Source organism: Geotrypetes seraphini, chromosome 6 (assembly GCF_902459505.1).
Source record: "Geotrypetes seraphini chromosome 6, aGeoSer1.1, whole genome shotgun sequence".
Lineage (NCBI taxonomy): Eukaryota > Metazoa > Chordata > Amphibia > Gymnophiona > Dermophiidae > Geotrypetes > Geotrypetes seraphini.
In genome coordinates, this window is record NC_047089.1 from 99,254,433 (window position 1) to 99,276,096 (window position 21,664).

The following is a 21,664-nucleotide window of genomic DNA, read 5'->3' on the forward strand; positions in this document are numbered from 1 at the left end:
GGCAGGAAGGCAATCGCATATGTACAGTGGGAGTTTACCGATGGCTTCTAGAAGTTGCAGAATGCTGGGCAATGTCAACACTGCGGCTCTGTCAAGGATATCAGCCACATGTGAGTATACCATGTCCTCAGAGAATACTGTAGTTGCCCTCTTTTTTCTGAGTCTTTTATAAACTCAAATTATATGAATTGCCGTAGGATTGGACTACTATGAAGTTAACATCCATGCTATTGGATGGAAGGTCTTTCCTTGGTTCTAGTCAATCAGTGCAGGAAATTCTTCACTCAGTCAGAGATTCTATCTAGAGTAACTGCAGGTGAGGAGTCCATATTTGATGAAGCCAGTGTGAGGCAAATGGTATCATCAAGGAGGATCTATCCTGCAACTTTTTTTGAAGTAGAATTGGGGGATAGACATAAAGCAGCACAATAATGCCGAAAGCATCAACTGCCAATTTGTACCAGTTTGGCCTCCTAGATCAGAGTAATGGAAATTTGTTGTTGTTCTTCTATGTAAGAAGATCTATTACTGGTGTGCCCTATGTCTGAGCAATGTCCTCTAACACCTTCCAGGCTTAAGGACCATCAGTTGAGTTTTCCACAATCACACACTGCTTTCTTGGAAGGAATGACGCCAAAGGGTTGTCCAACAGAAATCCAATTCTAGATTTTCATTCTCCTTTCATAGAATATAATAACTTATCCATCCTTGTTTATTTACACAAAGCATGGCCAAATGATTGACTTCAGTCAAGAATCTGTTCCTCAGGAAAGACCTGATAAAGGCTCAGTGCTAAAAATCACGTTTAGTCCCAGGAAACAGATTTGGTATGAACTCTCCTTCTTTGACCATGCCTCTTAAGAGTGAATTATTAATGTCAATTCCTCATGTTCTTTTTGGGTTCATCCATAATCAATACGAACTGAACAGCTGTGCAGCATAAGCTGATAAGAGAGGATATACCATCTGATCCTACTAGAATCTCAGCACTACTTGAAATAGGTGCATGTAGAGGTACACATATAGTATAGTATGACTTAAAATGTGGCTGCACTAAGACCAAGCAACGTCAATGCATTAAGGCTCAAGCAAACTCTTCTTGCAGGACACAATAAAATGTCATAAGCAGCTGACTCAGATAGTTACCTTGACTGCTGCATTTGGCTGCCAAAACTGACAAATCTCCGGGACTGGACAGAATATTGAAAGAATTAAAGGAGGAAATAGCGGAACTACTACAGCAGGTTTGTAATCTATCCCTGAAAACAGGCATGATCCCAGAGGATTGGAAGATAGCTAATGTTACGCCCATCTTTAAAAAAGGATCGAGAGGTGACCCGGGGAACTACAGACCGGTAAGTTTGACTTCGGTTCCGGGGAAGATGGAGGAACAGCTGATAAAAGACAGCATCGATGAGCATCTAGAAAGAAATAAACTAATGTTAACAAGCCAACATGGCTTCTGCAAGGGAAGATCGTGCCTAACAAACTTATTGCACTTCTTCAAAGGAATTAACAAAAGGATGGACAAAGGGGACCCCATAGATATCAGTGTTCTCAGAAATTTTTTCCAGCCGGGTGGCACAGGATGGGGAAATTTGGTGCTATGCAAATTACCCCTCCCTGCTCACAGGGAAGGAGTAGGGCAGGGGTGTCCAAACTTTTAGCTTCCCTGGGCCGCATTAGACGAAAAAAAATTTTCTGGGGCCGCACACTAGCTGATGAGCAAAAAAAAAATGGCCGAGCAGGTCCCAAATTTGCAATCACTAATATAGAAGATGTACGTATCTAATAATAAACCTTCATTTAAAGGGACACTGTGGAGAGGAACCCCAAAAAAGCAGTAATACGTACCCTGACTGAGTGATCCCTCCACGTACACCGCTGACAGTGGGAACAGCCACAGGATTCCGCATCCCCACTCTGATGAGCAGGGATGCACACTCGTGGTTTTCCCAATCACTTCTATTACAGCTACGGTGAGCCTCTTCAGAGGTGAGCCTCATCAGAGCGGGGATCCTGCATCAGCTGTCATTGACGCACGTGGAGGATCGTTCAGTCAGGGTAAATATTTCTGCTTTTTGAGCCTCTCACTTTGAGCTTGGGCTCCCTCAAAATGAACATCTCCCCTGCTGTAGCTAGTAGTGATCCTCAAGCATCACCAATTGACGGCCACTTCCTCCCCCTCCAACTTCCCAAGTTCTGCAGCTGCCCCTGCCCCCCCCCCACACACCTTAGCTTTCATGCATGCTTGAAAGCAGTGGCAGCTTGAGGATATTGCCATTGGCTGCAAAGCTTGGAGATTTTGGGTTGTCAGACTTGAGGAAGATGTCTTCAGGTGGCAGGGCTTGGGGATCCCCAATAGCTCTACTATTTGTAAATTGCACTCAGGCGGGGAGAAACTTTGGTGCCCATCCACTAATTTTGGGCTCCAGTCCCTCCCCTAAATCAGCTGTATATGACTACACCACTGAATACAAAAATAATTGTAATGCACATATCCCAAAGCTAACATATTCCAGTTAATAGATTCAAAATAAAACAATTTTTTCTACCTTGTTGTCTGGATGTTTTGTTTTTCCATCATCTTGGTCCCAGTTTCTCTTTCTCCTTTTTCTCTATCTTCAACTAATTCTCTTTCCAGTGTCTGCTGTCCATTTTTTTCCCCTCTTCTGTCGTTCCATTTTCTTCCAACGTATTGATTTTTTCCCTTTCAGCTTTCTTAACTTTTTCTTTTCTGCCTCTGTCCACTCAAATCTTGCCTTCTTTCTCACCCTTCATCTTTTTAAATGTTCACCTACCTCTCAATTCTCCCTAGCTCTCCCATATCTCATCTCACTCCTTTCCCAGCCTCCTATTCCCTTCTAACTACTCCCCATTACCACATTTATACCACTCACTGCTCTCTCTCATCTTGTCTCCATTTTAACCTCATCCACATGGCTTACCACTTTCAGAATCCCATCTCTCTCTCCGCTGGTCAGGGTATAACTCCATGTCCCTTTCTTTCCATCCCCTTTCTTATCCCAGATCTCATCCCTCTTGCCCTCCCATGGGTCCATCTCTCCTCCTCTATCCCCATGGTCTAACATTTTGCTCCCTCTCTTTTCTGTTTTTCTTCTTCCCTCCCCCTTTGATGCTGAACGATGAGATGGAGGGAATAAAAGAGAGATGCTGCATCTCTCTGCCTTCCATCCACAGGCCTAAAATTTCTTCCTACCTCCCTTCCATCCCTAGATCCAACTTCACTCTTTTCTCTTCCCAACTGTCCCCCACCCCATCTTTCCCCATGGGTGGCATGATAAAGTAGTCGGGTGGGGTGGGGCGGGACAGGGAAATTTGGTGGTTAGAATAGGGTCATTAAATCCAGTGGCGTACCTAGTATATATGACAGTCAGTACTGATCATTTTTTATCAACCCCCTCCTCTATATAAAAAAGTTATTTTTAGTAATAATCCATGAGTCACACAACAAGGGTGCACCTAGGAAAAGGCAGCATCTTAAACACTGCAGTGATCACTAGAACACCAACACACGCATTGTAAAACTAAACAAGCCAGATCTGCACAGTGAATTAATCCTGTACAGTCGATGCTAACAAAAAACCATGTCCTTTTCATACACACAGAACAGATACACCCTTGCCCAATATGGAATAATCAAACTAAAAATAGAAATATGTAGACAAAAGTTAAACTAAACCGCCAAGAAACCAGACTCTGCAACACCACAGAAACAGTGACACATGTCCCCTAATACTGTTCAAAATATAAAGACAGTTGATGTAAATTTGAAAAAACTGATACATAACAATCACTACTTTACAAATGAACAAAAGAAGTAAAACAAATAACGAGAAATAAGAAAATACTATTTTATTGGACTAATCCATTTTTCAATTAGCTTTCAGAGGCCAAATCTTTCTTCAAGACAGTACAGTATACTGCTACTATGGTATCCTGTCCTGACCTGAGGAAAGGGGGTTTAGTCCCCATAAAAACTTTTATCAATAGTAAAGCAACAAAAAAAAATTTCTACCTTTGTCATTTCTGCTTCATCTTCCCTTCACTCTCTTCTTTCTATACAGCCTTTATCACTTCCATGCAACATTTGCCCTCTCTCTTTTCCCCTTCCACCCATCCTCTGCCCTCTCTCTACCCATCCCTTCCATCTACTGTCCACCCTCTCTCTCTTCCATACGGCATGTTCCCTCTTTTTATGTCCTTCAATAAACTGTATATCCTGTGCCTTTTCTCCTTTGTACATGATTCATTTCAGCTTCACCCGGTCTTCATTTTTCTGTCTCCACCCCCTCCTCTATGCTCTGGCATCTCTATCTCATTCCCTTCCCAACCCCCATGCCTTCTCTCTTTGCTCTGGCAGCTCCTTTCCTTCCTTTCCCTGTGGTCTGGCATTTGTCTCCTTAGTTTCCCTTCCCTCCCCCCATGCCCTGACATCTCTCTCCTTTCCTTCCATCCTTCCCCCTGGTTTAGCATTTGTCTCTTCCCCCCCCCCTTTATATGCCCTAACATCTCTCCCTCCCCCCTCCATGGTCTGGTATCTCCTTTCCTTTCCCTCCCATGGCCTTGGAATCTCTCTTTCCTCCCCTCTCCCTTCCCTGGTCTTCCTTCTCCATCCCTCCCTCCTTCCCTCTTTCCCCCCCCCCAACTGGGTGCAGCAGCAGCAGCATTTCTTTTCCCCCCTCCACTTGGCCACACTGCAGCATTTCCCCCCCCCCCCCCCCCGCAGCGTAGCATTCACAATTCGCTTCAGGCTAAGGCAGGGAAGTGAGAAGGGAAGCTTACAACTAGCTGCTCTTGCTTGCTTCGGGCCTTCCTCGCTGCCGGATCCTGCCTTCGCAGAAACAGTAGGCAGGACCCGGCAGCGAGCAAGGCCCGAAGCAAGTAAAAACAGCAAGTTGTAAGCTTCCCTCCTCACTTCGCTATCTCCCGCCGTAGGCTCATGCCCTCGGGGCTCTGCACACTATGCCGGCTTAGCAGTGTGCCCATGCGAAAATGGCAACCCACCGAGGCCAGAAACTCCACGGCTCTATGTTCCTCATACCAGGCGGAGTTGTTCAGGAAATTCAGACTGCCACGCGCCTTTCCCCCACACAAAAGCTCCCCGATGGCGCACACATGCTGCAAACTCTCACGCAGCCCGCGCACATTCTGCACCAGTTGCTCAAGTGGCTCACGTAAGCCTATCTGTCCGCTGGGGTCTCCGATGCGTGCGGTGGCCCGCCGATGAGCGCAATGGTGTGGTGGCCTGCGAGCTGAAAGTGCCCACGTATAAGGAGTCAGCTGTGGAATTGGAGTCAACTGTATTAAAAAGTCAGGCTGAGGCAGGAGTCAAACATTGAACTTCTGACGACTCTTCAGGCTGTGCCGATTCAGCCCGGGGAATCCCCAAACCGGTGAGAGGGTGATTATTTTTGGGGGTTTTTTTTTTAAATGTTTGAGTAGCAGCAGCAGTAGCTGCAGGATTTCCGACTGAGATGACAGCCGGGCAGTCATCTAAATTAGCCGGGCAGAGCGCCCGGCTATAAGGCTCTAGGGAGAACACTGGACATCGTATACTTAGATTTCCAAAAAGCCTTTGACAAGGTATCCCATGAACACCTACTTCAGAAACTGAAGAACCATGGGGTGGAAGGAGACGTACAAAGATGGATCAAGAATTGGTTGGCAGGTAGGAAGCAAAGGGTAGGAGTGAAGGGCCACTACTTGGACTGGCGGAGGGTCACAAGTGGTGTTCCGCAGGGGTCGGTACTTGGACCACTGCTGTTCAATGTATTTATAAATGATCTAGAAACAGGGACGAAGTGCAAGTAATAAAATTCACAGACGACACCAAACTATTTAGTGGGGCTAGGACTAAAGAGGACTGCAAAGATCTTCAAAGGGACATGAACAAACTAGGAGAGTGGGCGACGAGATGGCAGATGAAGTTCAATGTAGAGAAATGTAAAGTCTTGCATGTAGGAAACAGAAACCCGAAGTACAACTATACGATAGGAGGGCTGTTATTGGGTGAGAGTACCCAAGAAAGGGACTTGGGGGTAATAGTGGACAAGACAATGAAGCCTTGTCGGCACAGTGCGCAGCGGCCGCTAAGAAGGTGAATAGAATGCTAGGTATTATCAAGAAAGGTATTACAACCAGAACGAAAGAAGTTATATCCTGCCATTGTATCGGGTGATGGTATGCCCACACCTGGAATACTGCGTCCAATATTGGTCGCCGTACCTTAAGAAGGATATGGCGATACTCGAGAGGGTTCAGAAGAGAGCAACACGTTTTATTAAAGGTATGGAAAATCTGTCATACGCTGAAAGATTGAAGAAACTGGGGCTCTTTTCCCTGGAGAAGCAGAGACTTAGAGGGGACATGATAGAGACTTATAAGATCATGAAGGGCATAGAGAAAGTAGAGAGGGACAGATTCTTCACACTTTTGCAAACTTCAACAACGAGAGGCCATTCGGAAAAATTAAGAGGGGACAGATTTAGAACCAGTGCTAGGAAGTTCTTCTTCACCCAAAGGGTGGTGGACACCTGGAATGCGTTCCCAGAGGGCGTGATAGGACAGAGTACTGTATTGGGGTTCAAGAAGGGATTAGACAATTTCCTGAAGGAAAAGGGGATAAAAGAGTATGGATAGAGGATTACTATACAGGCCTTGGACCTGATGGGCCGCCGCGTGAGCGGACTGCTGGGCATAATGGACCTCTAGTCTGACCCAGCAGAGGCACTACTTATATTCTTAATGCTATGTACAGCAGATTTTTATAATAGCATTTAATGGCCTGCTGCCACAGGTGTTCAAGTCAATCTATATGTTCCCATTCAGTGACTAAGTAAAACATGTTTATAAGGTTATTAGGAGGTACTCTTCAATCGCAGAATAATGCTTTCTAAAATTTTGTTCTCTTTAGTTTTTTTTTTCTATTGTCTTTTCATCATTATGATTGTTATAGTGTTGAAATTTGTAAAACTGTATTTTTATATTGTGCATTAACCAAACATTAACTAAAATAGTCACTGTACTATTTTCAAGGCAAGTCTAAGAGCATATTTTCTTTCACTTACTACAAAATGAGGTAGAAGATCTTCTCGATCACTTTCCATGAATGAAGAGATCTCTAATGCTCTTGGTCGGTGATCTACCACTGCGTGAACAGGGACTCCTCTTCCTCGACCACCTAGACCTCTTCCCCTGCTCCTACCACGCAGCACACCCCGTCCTCTTGCATGACTTCCTCTCCCTCGACCAGGTGAAAGAATACCTCGTTTAGCAGCCTAAAATGACATAGAAAAAAAAAGCATGAAAGTGAAGTTTGTTATAGATGTCTCATATCTCACACTCCTTTACGCACAACCAACTTTGAGGATTTATTAGAAGGGGTATGCATCCCCCACCCGTATTTTTCTTTATTTTTCCTTAATTTCATTTTAGATACATAAAATAAATATGGAAACATAAGACTAATTTATATGTATAAAAATTTACAAGCATAAATGAAACAAAATGAATGTACATCTCTACTTATTAGATCAGTATAAAATATTTGTAAAATAAATAAATTGTATATCCTAAACTTTGTATCATTTTTTTATATGATGACAGGGGTCTCCACAAACAAATTCCATTTGAACTCTAGAAGACAATTTTGGAAAATATTCAGGTTTTGTTTATTTTCAAAGCAGATATATAGCTGCAAAAAATTATTTAACATAGCCATAAAAATCTGTTTTCAGCAAATGGAAAAACCACCACAGATGCTCCAATAACACTGTCTAATGTGCCCAGGCATGCCCCTTTTTGATCAACTCTACTTGAACCATCAAACTTGAAATAATGCTAGAAAAAAATAGAAGTTATTCTGACATGGTTTTTTATTTGGACATTTATCCCACTGTAACAATGAAGCCCAGAGCAGCTTACAATGAACACAGATAAAAATTACAGACCAATATAAAACAGAAATGGAGATTTCCAATTTAGTGTACAATCGACATGGCCGCTTAGATTAGAGCTCCCGCATAACTCCTTGATTTATGCGTATCTTGCTCATAAAACTGCACATCAGCAACTCTTATTCAGTTTTAACAGGCATCCCAATGACATCAGGGAAAGAGAAGAAGATTGTCACCGTATTCATTCCCACCAGTCAGAGGCATGAAATGGCCAAAGCAGGATCTACCTACGCCTCTTAAGATGGCTTCCCTTTGAGAAATCTTGGATGTGCTGGTACCCATAATGATTGAACTACCACAAATTAAACATATGATTCAAGGTAATTCATAGCAAGTTTGCAAACTTAAAGAAGAATTCATGCAATTAAATACCAAAGTACAAGTGTTTGGCGAGCAGCAGAAGCAACTGGAAAATAAAGTATTGACTTTAGAATCTAAAACGCAGAAACACGGTATTCAACTTAAGGACTTCAACTGTATGAAATAAGAACTTGAAGAAGCTAACAACCGTAGCAGAAAGAGCAATTTATGAATATGGGGATTCATAAGAGTCTGGAAGGATCGGACCCCGTTGCTTTAGATCAGTAGTCTCAAACTCGCAGCCTGGGGGCCAAATGCGGCCTGCCAGGTACTATTTTGTTTATCATAATCACAAAAGTAAAATAAAACAGTTTCTTGATCATATGTCTCTTTAGCTATAAATTGCAATATTATTATTAAGACTTAGCCAAAGGAAAAATGTATAAATTATAAAGAGTTTTACCTCATGCAAAATTGTCATTTCTTTAATAAGACATTAACTTTTTTTTTCTGAGGCCCTCCAAGTACAGTACCTACAAATCCAAACTGTGGCCTTGCAAAAGGTTTGAGTTTAAGACCATTGCTTTAGATGATAAATGGCTGCTTAATCTTCTGGGCCTACAGTTCAAGTAACCCTTTGAGGTGGAGAGGGTGCACCGTGTGCTGGGTAGATGCCCTGACTCTTAGAAGCCCCGAAGGCCTTGTCTTCACTTATGTAGCAAAGATTGAAGATCATACTGCCTGATTTCACACCAGCTATGGCCCAATGACATAAACAACTTTTATTTTTCAAAGCACATTTAAAATCGCTTGGTGCACAATACAGTTTATTCGACCCCACCACACTCAGATTGACTTATGTGAATCAAACACACTGCTTTGATGGCCTGGAGCATCTACATAGATTTCTGGAGGATATTGGACATTCAATTTCTTGAACTGAGGTTCATAACAGATTACATGTATATTATGACCATGTACATAGTATTCTGTATTGCTGTTTTGTCATTACACTCTTTTGTAGCATTCTGGCATATATATTTGGTTACCAGTTTGTTGATAGCATTACACTTTATATTTTATTTGGAGCTGGTAAATCCTGTATAAAGCGGGCACTACATGGGAGTGGTCCTATGTGGTGAGCTAGTTCGGATGTGTGTGTGGCAGACAGAGGGGGGTGGGAGTTAGAGAATGACACGGGGACAAATTTGTTCCTGTCCCCGCAAGAACTCAGTTTCCTTGTCCCATTCCTGTGAGTTTTGTTGCTGTCCCTGTCCTTGCCCCATTCCTGTAAGCTCTGCCTTAACCTTGTAAGCCTTGAATACTTATGATTTTAAAGTGTTTGAGGATTGTGCAGATGAAAACGGAATTTGCAAGAATTGGGCAGGGACAGGAAAAGAACTCATCAGGATGGGATGAGACAATGAGTTCCTACGGGGACGTGGAAAAAATTTGTCCCCATGTCGTTCTCTAGTGGGAGTGAATGAGAAAGTGGAGCATATGTATGTGATGCTACTAGAAGCTATGCTTAATATAATACTGGATATAATGGCTAGGAATGTTTCCGACTGTTCTTCCATATGTAATGATGAGTACAGGACATTTGAAAGTGTTTTTATTTAATGTGAATGATATAAACCATCCCTTACTTATGTATCTTAAAAAGGAAAGAGCAGATATATACCTTCTTCAACAAATGCATTTAAATGAGTCTGCTAAATAGACGATGCAATGAGTGAGGGATTGTTTTTTCTCCCAAGCACTTGGCAAAAAATGTGTTGTAGTTATTTTAGTACATGAATCCTCTGTTCTACAAATTATAGACCATAAAGCTGTGTAGGTGAGTGCTTTCAAACACAGTAGTTGGCAGTAGGAAAATTGCTATATTTAATATTTATGCTCCTGGAGCAGCTGAGGACTTTTTTCAAACTCTTACAACCAATGTTGCTGAAATTGGGCTATCAGAAGTCTTAGTGATGAGAGATTACAACTAAATTCTTGACCCCTTTCTGTATTGTAAACCATGCAGTCCCCTCTAGACTATGAGTCAAAGATGCTTACAATTTTAAAGAATCACTGGGTCTAATTAACCCATGGAGACAGTTGCACCCTAAGTAGTTGGATTTTACTTTTGCATCCCAAGTTCATCATTCTTTTTGCATATAAGACTACGCTTTAATTTCTAAATCTTTAGTATACTTTCTTATAGATGCTTACATTGCGCCATTATCATTTCTGATCATACAGGAGTCTCCTTTACATTCCAAGGACTTTTACTTAGAACACCATCTTCTCTGTGGAGACTTACTGCCTCTTTTACAAAACCGCACTAGCGGCTGTTGCGCAACAGCCCCGAAGCCTTTTACATCTCTATGGGCTTTGAGGCTGTTAGCGCAAAGCAGCTGCTAGCGCAGCTTTGTAAAAGAGGCCGTTAATGGTTTCCTGATTGACCCAGATTTTCTACTTCTGATTAAAAAGGCTACTACTGAATATTTTTATTTCATTGAAAATGTACTTCCTGATACGCAGATGATATGGGATGCTTTCAAAGTTACTACATAGGGAGGAGGGGTAATTAGTTATGAAGCCCAAAAAAGTGCTCAAAAGAAAGCATAATAAGAACAATTGGAAGCAGATGTAGCCACTCTGGATGCTTTTTTAAAGAAAAAACTGAATATCATCTTACAACAATTAATTTAAAAATGTTTTGAATATAATACTATTCTAAGTATGGAGGCCAGAACACAAATATGCTTTTATGGATCTTCTAAACATTTTGCAGGGAACTGGGTTAGGAAAATTCTTGCATTTTACCTAAAGGGGGGAAGGAAACGGGAGACTATCCATTCTATCAAAGATAAAAAGGGAGTGATTTTTTTTACAAAATTAGATCATATATCAGCCATGACCTCATTTTCAGCATCTATTCTAATCTAGATCAGCAAATAGCACAACCTCTTGATTCTCTTACCAGGATTCAAGAAATTAAGCAAGCTATATTATTGTTTAAACTGAATAAGACCACAGGGATGGAGAATTCTTTAGAACTTTGCAGGAAAATTTATCTCCCAGATTATTATTTTACTACTACTGTATTTAGAAAGGGTTTGATGAACGGTACAATTACAGAATCACTCACTGCTGTCCTTCCTAAACCTGGCAGAGATCCCCTTGAAGAAACAAATTACAGACCCATTTCTTTAATTAACTTAGATGCAAAAATATACACTCATTGACTCCTGGAACCTCCCTTCTACTCTTAGTCACCTGGATCAGACTGGCTTCCTCCATAATAGATTCTCTTCTAACAATATGAGATTTTTATTTAATGACTCAAGCCAGGAATCTTGATCAACCTTTTTGATATCCTTAGATGTAGAGGTGTTCAATTGAGTGGAATGGCACTTTTTCAGGCAATGCGCTGGTTTGGCTTTAGGGAGACCTTTATTAATATGGTTCAGCTGCTATATTCAAACCCAACTGCTCATTTATATGTTAATAATAAACTCTCTAAACCATATGAGCTATACAGGGGCACAAGGCACTGCCTACTATCCCCTTTATTATTTAACATAGCACCGAGACCCCTGCTTTGTCCCATCGGACAGTCCCAGTCTATACATGGTATATCTGTGAATAGATTTGAGTATAAATTGCATGCGTATGTTGACAATGTCCTTCTACAGTATATTTGCAGCAGCAGAATGAAACTTTACCAGTACTTTCACATATTATAGAAACATTATGTAAATTCTCTGATTATAAAATTAACCGGACTAAATCCAAGCTTATGCCACTTAACATTCACTGCACTAAGGCTTCTGTCTGGGATTTTCTATTTTAATGGAATACTCAAGGTATAAAATACCTTGAAATAATGTTGCTACCTGATTTGGAAAACAAAAAAGGATTATAGATAAAGTTCAGAGTCTGTACACAATGGTCTCTGCTGTGCCTTAGCTGGTGGGGGAGCTTGGAGACTATAAAGATGGTTATTGTACCTTTCATAATGTATAATTTATGCATGATACCTATTTTTTCATCGCAGTTTTATAAGAACATTGAACATTTCCTGAAGTCCTTTCTATGGCAACAGAAAAGACTGAGGATTGTGCTTTGGGATTCTGGAAAAGTTAATTTTCCTCACTTTCTACATTACCATTATGCATTTATACTTTGTCAAGGTATTCTTTGGAAATATGCATCCTCTTCATGAGAGAAAGCATCATGGTTTAAGCCTGGAAGAAACACTTGTATCACCTATGCAACTTCAATATTTAATTAGTAATACTTTACCTAAAAAACTTATGGATAGAGCAGAGCTACTTACCTGTAACAGGTGTTATCCAGGGACAGCAGATAGATATTCTCACAGATGGGTGACATCATACATGGAGCCCCTGTATGGACAGTGCAAAAGCGTACTGTCACTTTAACTTCTTTAAAAGTCTCAAGACCACCCGTACTGTGTATGCGCGAGTGCCTTCCTGCCCGTACCGTGTATGCGCGAGTGCATTCCTGCAGGACCATCAATTCAGTAAAAAAAAAAAAAAAAAAAGCTAAGAATCCAACTAGTGGAGGAGGGAGGGTTGTGATAATATCTGCCTGTTACAGGTAACTAACTCTGCTTTATCCCAGGACAAGCAGGCAGCATATACTCACAGATGGAACTCCTAAGCTACTTCAAAAGGGATGGAGGGAATTTGGCACTTAAACAGAGAATAAATTTTGTAGAACTGCTTGGTTGAATTGATTATCACGTCTGGAGTGAGTCTCCAGACAGTAATGGGATGTGAAAGTATGTATTGAGGACCAGGTGGCTGCTTTACTAATAGGAGTGGAACAGAGAAAAGCAACTGAGGTTGCCATTGCTCTGACTTTGTGTGCTGTGACATGACCTTCCAATAGTAGCTTAGCCCGAGCATAACAGAAGGAGATACATTCTGCCAACCATGTAGAAATTGTTCTTTTGGTAACTAGAGTTCCCAACCTGTTAGGATCAAATGAGCGGGATAGCTGAGTAGATGCTCTATGAGTCTTCGTTCAATCTAGTAATAAGCTAAAGCATGTTTACAGTAGAGAATAACATGGTAACTGTTACCCATGGCTAGCCACAGGTAGCCAGATGTAACCCGCAGAACAGGGAGGAAAAAAACTGGTTGCCGCTGGTACAGGGACAAGGCCATTCACCGCTCAGTGGAATGGTGAATAGCCTTGCTTCCCTTCCCACCCCTCCTGGTCAGCAGCCCTTCTTGTGATCACGACGCTCACTCCTTCCCGATTGCTGGCAGCAAAAAAAAAAAAACATTTGGGCATCTCTTCCCCTCTTCAAGCCATCTACCTCCCTTCCCCTCACCTTCACAGGTGCTTTTCAGAGTTTTGCCTTTCTGAGGTGGCCGGACATGGTAACCGCACTCACAAGTCCAGCATAATTGCCCCAAAGTTTCTCCTTTGATGAGATCCACCCAGGCAGAAACAGGAAGGTGCATCAGAAAAGAAGTTTTGGGGCAGTTGCACGGGACTTGTGAGAGCATTGCCACATCTGGACACCTCGGAAAGAGAAAACTCTGAAAAGCACCAGCAAAGGTGAGGGGAAGGGAGGGAGATGGCCTGATGAGAGGAACAGGTTGAGTGGCACTGAAGGGAAGTGGAGGGGTGGAAGAGAGGAAGTGAGGAGCAGAGAAAGGGGTGCAGATGCTGAAGGGAAGTGGAGAAAAAGGGAGGAGCACACGCTGTATGGAAGTGGGGAGGGGAGAAAAAGGGGAACAGAAGCTGAAGAGAAGTGGGGAGGAGTGAGAGAGGGGAGTAGATGCTGGATGGAAGGGGGGATTGAGAGAAGGAAACAGACACTAAAGGGAAGTGGGGAGGAGAAAGAGGGGAGCAGACACTGAAAATGGATAGAGAGGGAGCAGATACTAGGAGGAAGTGGTGAAATAAAAAGGGAGGCAGATGCTGGATGGGAGGTTAAGCCTATTTTGTCTAGGCAGGTGCCGAGGGATGCAATGTAGAGATTGAAGAGTGTTGGGGATAATAGCGATCCTTGGGGTACGCCACAGGGGTTGGACAATGGTGCTGAGAGAGCAGGTCTAAAGCCTGTGACCATTTATTTTTAAATTAAACTTTATTGATTTTCAAATCTAGAACAGTGCTTTCAAATTATACATACGATTATCATCAGAGATAGCACTTACAATCAAAAATTAATACAAAATAATTATCCCCCCCCCTCCCTCCCTAGTTTAAGAACAAAAAGAAATGCAAAAGAAATGCTTTAAATTATACATGGAATTAAAATCTCAGACAACACTTGTTAAGTATATAACCCCCCCTCCCATCCAATCTAAAAAGGAAAAAATGTATAATTCAACTAATCGGAATGAACAAAATTTGTCAATGGATCCCATGTTAATTTCAACTGCTTATTATGACACGATGTTTCTGAATTAATTTTCTCATATTTATAGTATAAACATAAAAATTTCCACGAAAAGGTAAAATGGAGTCTGTCGCAATTTTTCTAGTTTTTAGTGACCATTTGCATGGCTATCCCAACCATAATCATAAAGAGCCTACTCCTATGCTTATCTAATGAAGGTTTGGTCTGTAATGATGTCCCACATATTACCATTTCATAGGTTAATGGAATCGAGGATTACAGTATCAAATTGATTTGCTCCCATATAGATCTCCAAAAAGTTGAGTATCAAAGGACAATAGAATAATAAATATAGAAACATAGAAGATGATGGCAGAAAAGGGCCACGGCCCAACAAGTCTGCCCACTCTAATGACCCACCCCCTAAATTCTTCCCTGAAGTGATCCCACATGCTTATCCCATTTTCTCTTAAAAGTCCAGCGTGCTGCTGGCCTGAATTACCTGCAGTGGAAGACTATTCCAATGATCAACCAACCTTTCGGTGAAGAAGTACTTCCTGGTGTCACTATGAAATCTCCCACCCCTGAGTTTCAACGGATGTCCTCTTGTCGCCGTAGGTTCTTTAAGAAAAAAGATATCCTCTTCTACCTCAATACGGCCCGTGACATATTTGAACATTTCAATCATGTCTCTTCTCTCTCTACGCTCCTCGAGTGAGTATAGCTGCAACTTACCCAGCCTTTCCTCATACGGGAGATCCTTGAGTCCTGAGACCACCCAGGTGGCCATTCGCTGAACCGACTCCATTCTCTACACATCTTTTAGATAATGCGGGTCTCCAGAATTGTACACAATATTCCAGATGAGGTCTCACCATGGATCTGTACAACGGCATAATAACTTCGGTCTTCCGGCTGACGAAGCTTCTTCGGATATAACCCATCATTTGTCTAGCCTTGGATGAAGCTTTCTCCCTTGATTGGCAGACTTTATGTCTTCGCTAATGATTACTCCCAAGTCCCGTTCTGCTGTAGTTCTTGCTAAGGTCTCACCATTTAGGGTGTAAGTTCTGCATGGATTTCTGTTGCCAAGGTGCATGACCTTACACTTTTTGGCTTTAAAACTTAGTTGCCAAAATGAGGACCAATGTTCCAGTAAGAGTAGGTCCTGCGTCATGCAGTCGGGCACTGTGCTTTTGCCTACTATGTTGCATAGTTTGGCGTCATCGGCGAATAATTTAATTTTCCCTCGAAGTCCTTGAGCCAGGTCCCTTACGAAGATATTAAATAGGATCGGACCCAAGACCGAACCCTGCAGCATTCTACTGATCACTTCTGACGTTTCGGAGAGAGTACCGTTCACCACCACCCTCTGAAGTCTAAGACTGAGCCAGTCTTTTACCCATGCAGTTAACATTTCTCTAATCCCATCAAACTCATCTTGCTCAATAACCTGTGGTGTGGGACACTATCAAAAGCCTTACTGAAGTCCAAGTACACGACGTCCAGGGACTCCCCCATATTCAGCTTTTTCGTTACCCAGTCAAAGAAGCTGATCAGATTGGATTGGCAGGATCTTCCCTTTGTAAATCCATGTTGATGGGGGGTCTCGTAGATTCTCGTCATTCAGGATCGTATCTAATTTGTGTTTGATTAGTGTTTCCATAATTTTGCATACTATTGATGTGAGACTCACCGGTCTGTAGTTTTCAGCCTCCCTCCTGCATCCCTTTTTGTGGAGTGGAATGACGTTAGCTGTTTTCCAGTCCAATAGGACTCTTCTTGTACTCGGGGAAAGATTGAAGAGCGCAGATAACGGTTCCGCTAGGACATAACTCAACTCTCTAAGCACCTTAGGATGTAGTTTGTCAGGTCCCATGGCTTTGTTCACTTTGAGCCTTGAAAGTTCGTAGTAGACGTTGCTGGACGTAAACTCAAAATCTCGAAACGGGTCTTCCGAGCTTTCCCTTGTCTGCAGCTGTGGACCGGATCCCGGCGCCTCGCAGGTAAAGACTGAACAGAAGTATTTATTTAGTAGTTTGGCTTTATCAAAGTCCGATTCTACATAGTTCCCGTCTGGTTTCTTAAATGATCCAGCTTCCCTACGTCAAGATGACAGTGCCAGCATCTATTAAACTTGGAACAGTCCAACTTTTGTAAACGAACAGGGGTCCAAAAACTTCTATGTAACAAATAAAACCATGTTTGTCTCATAGATGTTGACGCTGTATATCTCATTCTCCAAGTCCAAATCCGTGGCCACTGAGTAGCAGAAATCTGCTGCTTAATTACCTTAAAAATTTTATATCATCACTTATTCTATTCTTCCAAATTTTGAATATAATTCTTGTTTTTAGTTTGAATGTAATCCGCTTTGAACCGCAAGGTAATGGCGGAATAGAAATCACTAATGTAATGTAATGCTCCAAATGTCTCAAGCTTGTTTTTGGTTTTTTATTCATATAGTCAGATATTAATTTATACCACTTGACTGCCTGATACCCTAGCAAATCAGTCTGGAAACATAGGCCCAGCAAGCTATACTGAGTTTTTAAATTTCGCCATTCAGGGAACCCTTTCTGAATGGCCTGCTTCAACTGCAACCACTTATAATATGCTTGAGACTTTAAAATATCAAATGATTGCTGCAGTTGTGAAAAAGCAAGCATTTTCCCATTTAAAAACACATACCTGCCTGCAGTCACTGCTTCCATAGGATCTTAGATTCGCCAATTTGAATCATGGAGTTTAACCATAAGGATTGACACATGGATTCTTTTACTGGTATAGAAGTTAAATTATCAATATATTTTAAGGTTTTCCAGGTGGTAAAAAGAATACTATTGTCCTTGTAAATACGGCGTAATTTGATACTCAAAATATGGCTTAACCGTAATGGGAACATAAGTTGCCATTCTAAAATCAGCCAGTCCGGACGATGTTCCAAGACTTCAGGAAGGATCCAATACATACCCTACCATAAAATGAAAGCTTGATGGTATCTATAGAAATTTGGGAAATTTACCCCCCCCCCCCACCCAATTGTGGTTTTTGCAAGGATACTAAAGCAATTCTAGCAGTTTTACCCAGCCAAATACATTTTGTGAGAATTCCATTCAGATTTTTATAAAGGGACCCTTGAAAATAAACAGGCAACATACTCATTTGGTAACAAACTACAGGTAAAAACATCACTTTGACAGTTTGGACTCTCCCCCACCAAGAAAGATGTAATGGGTTCCAATGCTCACACATTTCTTTTTATCATGATGCCTAAATATTTTATACCCTCTTCCTTCCAAAGGAATGTATTAAATATGCCTTTTACACAATACACATTTAACGGAAGAACCTTCGATTCGCTCCAATTTATTTTGTAACCAGAAAATTTGCCAAATCTATCAATCAATTCCAGTAAACGTGGAATGGTAGATTCAGGATTCTTCAAATGAAGCAAGATATCATCTGCATAAGCAGAGATCTTATATTCCCGACCTGCATAAGGAAACCCCTGTATCTCCTTTGCCTGTTGTATAGTCAATAACAAGGGTTCCAAAACAATATCAAAAAGCAAAGGAAATAAGGGACATCCTTGTCTAACTCCCCTCTCCAGACGAAAATGCTCTGAAAAAGTATTATTAATATATAATTTGGCAGAAGGGGAACTATACAAGGTTTGAATCATTTGTATGAATCCAGATCCTATACCAAACCAATCCATTGCTTGGTACATGAAAGTCTATTCTACTCGATCAATTCTAAACTGATGTTTCCAGTGCTGGTTTAGAATGCTATTGTGGATTTAAATTGGCATTGCTTGACACGGGATCTGGAAGCTTACCTAAAGTGTCTCTCAGTGGAGGATTCCGAGGATTGCCATGGTAACTCAGGAGTAATGGAAGATTTGCCATATATGGAATTTGGTTCCATAAGAAAGAATACCACAGAATTGCAGAACTCATGAAAATTTAACTCATCAAAAGCAGCTCAGAGCATAACATGGGACTGGAACAGGGGCTTCTCCATTGAGCTTGAAGCCTCACATACGGCAGAGAATAGGCTGTCTGAAAATGATAATATGAATGGTACAAGGAACTTTGATGAACTTTTTCAGCCTGCACCATTATAAAGTATTGTGGCTTCTTTGCTGCAAGACAGAACAGAGATTCAAAGTCTGTTGCAAAAGCTGCAAGCACCACAGGAGTCTATGTCCAAACTAAATCAGAGCACAGCAGTGCCTAACAACTGCACAGTTTCAGTCTTTAATAGGACTCTTGTAACTGTTGCAACACCAGCACAGAAATAAAGACAATATCCCAGCCGCAATTGTATATCAGCAGCAACTGCAGCACACTAACAAAGGCGCAACTGCAAGAAACACTACTACACCTTATTCAGAAGTACGACAATTTCCTAAATATCATTTATGATGCTTAACGCCTGTGACCCTTTAGAAGCAAGGGACCACTGAGGAATCCTGAGGTGAAGTCTGGCAAAACGAGTCACGTGAACTGTAGAGGTCATGTGACCTAGGAGAACCATCATGTGCCTCGCTAAAAGTGAAGTGAGGGTGAACACTTGGTGACAAAGTTATATGAGTGCATCCTGACGCTTTGAGTTGCACAGTGTCTAGAAGAGATCCAATGAACTGCAGAGTTTGAGAGGGCTGTAGCTGAGATTTGGGGAAGTTGATTTTGAATGCCAAACTTTAGAGGAACCAAACAGTCTGTCGGGTCGCTACAGTAATCCCCTGAAACATTGGATCTTTGATGTGCCAGTCGTCCAGATATGGGAAAACTGAAGACCTTGACTTCGCAAAGCTGCTGCTACCACTATCAGGCATTTGGTAAAAACTCTGGGAGACGAGGCCAGACCTGTATTGTAATGATGAGTTCCCACCCAAAATCTGAGGAACTTGCGAGAGGCTTGGTGAATGGGAATGTGAGTGTAAGCCTCTGAGATCCAGAGAGCATAACCAATCATTGTGATTCAGAAGGGGATTCAAAGACGCTAGAGACAGCATCCAAAATTTTTCTTTGATGAGAAATTTGTTGAGAGCTCTGATTTCCAATATTGGTTGAAGACCTCCCGTATTCTTCAAGAAAAGGAAGTAACGGGAATAAAATCCCGTTTTCTAATTTTCCAGAGGAACTCTCTCAATGGCATTAAGAGTGAGCAGAGCTTGTATTTCTTGGAGAAGAAGAGAGGTCTGCAACAAATTGGAAGGAAACTCTCTTGGTGGGTGATATGATGGAATCTGCAGGAAATGAAGAGAATACCCTTCCCTTATGATTTTTAGCACCCAGAGATCAGAAGTATTGAGTTCCCATCAGTGGTAAAAATGATGCAGGCGACCTCCGATGGGAAGAGAAGACAGAGACAGAGGGATTGACATTATGCTCTTGCTGAGATGGTCAAAAAGGCTGTGTGGGTTTAGATGCAGCTGGTGTCTGAGACTTCTGCTGACGTTGTTGAGGCAGCTTTTTCTGTGGTGGCCTGGAATGGAGCAGGCTTAGGAGGATATTGCCTCTGATACGATGAAGAGGGTTTAAACCCTTGGGAAGCAAAAGGCTTGGCCTTGGGTCTGAGTAACGTGGCAAAAGATTTTTCATGCTCAGATAATCTCTTAGTAGCAGCCTCAATGGACTCTCCAAAAAGCTCATCTCCAAGACACATTCCGTGTCTTGGAGATGAGCTTTTTGGAGAGTCCATTGAGGCTGCCAATCTGTCTTGGCGATTAGGATCCATTTGCAACCACACCAGTAGTCACAGGGCCACTGAAAATGCTGTGACTCATGAGGTCATTTCAAAAGGCATCACACGCCGCTTGTACCATGAATACTTGAAGGTTTGTGAGAGAGTACGATGCATATGTTTAAATTCTGAGACACGATGAGAGGGTAAATATTTGAAGAAAGATGGCATGATTTTAATGCAATACTTCAAATATGAAGACAAAGTTGTAATTCAAAATTCAAATTATCATTGAATTTTGATATAATCTGCACCCAAATTTGTTCATGCTTCTATCTTCACAATCAAGGGGAACCGTAAGCATACACTTTGGAAGGATTAGCCTTCTTTAAAGAAGATTCCACCACTAACGATTGGTGAGAGAGTTGGGGTTTCTCAAACCCTTTACAGTGAACCATTCTATATCGTGATTCCATTTTGCCAGGAACTGCTGTAACCGAGTATGTAGTATCCAGATTTTTTCAAAAAGTATGCTTAAGAATGCCATTCATGGGCAAATTAAGTGACTCCTTAGGAGGATGTGTAAGTTCTAACTCCTCCAGGTACTCCTTAGTATACGTGGAGTCGGATTCCAGGGCAATGTTAAGGTCCTTACTCATTTGGTGCAGGAACTGGGTGAAAGAGAGTGGTTTAGATGTTGGAGAAGTGGAACAAGGTGAACCTTCCACTGGAGAGCCTTCTGCTATCGAGTAAGAAGGTGAGGCCTCATAAGCATATTGAAAATGAATGTCTGAATCCTCAAGCATGTCTGAAGAAGAATAGCATCCCTTCAAGCGTTGTGGCATGGAAGGGATGGGTGATGCATAACGTTTTCTTTTGGCTGAACGTGCAGGAGAAAGATGTTTGGATTTAGACATCCATTTTCCTGTGGAAGATGGAGATGAGTGCTTCGAGAAACTGGACCCCTGTCTCAAAGCCCGCCCCTGTTCTGAGGACTGATGCTTCGATCAAGGAGTCTCATGCCTTGATGAGTGTTTAAGAGTAGAGGATCTGTGCCTCGAAGATCAATGGAGATGCGAGGATGATCTCTGCCTCGATGTTGATTGATGTTTCTCCAATACAGGTGAAGACTGATGCTTCAATGAAGAGTGTTGCTTCGACACTCGATGCCTCGGTATAGTAGATCGCTGCCTTGATTGATGTGAAACGTGGCTTGAGGATGAAGATCGACGTCGAAGTTGCATCGGTGTCCTGGTCTCTGTCATCCAGACTGGACTGGAAATGGAGGAGTCGACGTGGGTTGAAGCTTAGCGAA

At 41.9% G+C, this 21,664-nt stretch overlaps 1 protein-coding gene across 6 annotated transcripts in view; it reads right to left on the minus strand.

The window, feature by feature from the left end:
• The window catches only part of RBM26 (RNA binding motif protein 26), a 946,655-nt gene that overhangs the window by 237,458 nt on the left and 687,533 nt on the right, over positions 1–21,664 (minus strand). For all 6 annotated transcript variants that reach the window (XM_033948169.1, XM_033948166.1, XM_033948165.1 and 3 more), the window contains one exon: positions 7,092–7,301. In XM_033948169.1, coding sequence (XP_033804060.1) covers positions 7,092–7,301 — 210 coding nt within the window. The remainder of the gene's footprint in view (positions 1–7,091; positions 7,302–21,664) is intronic.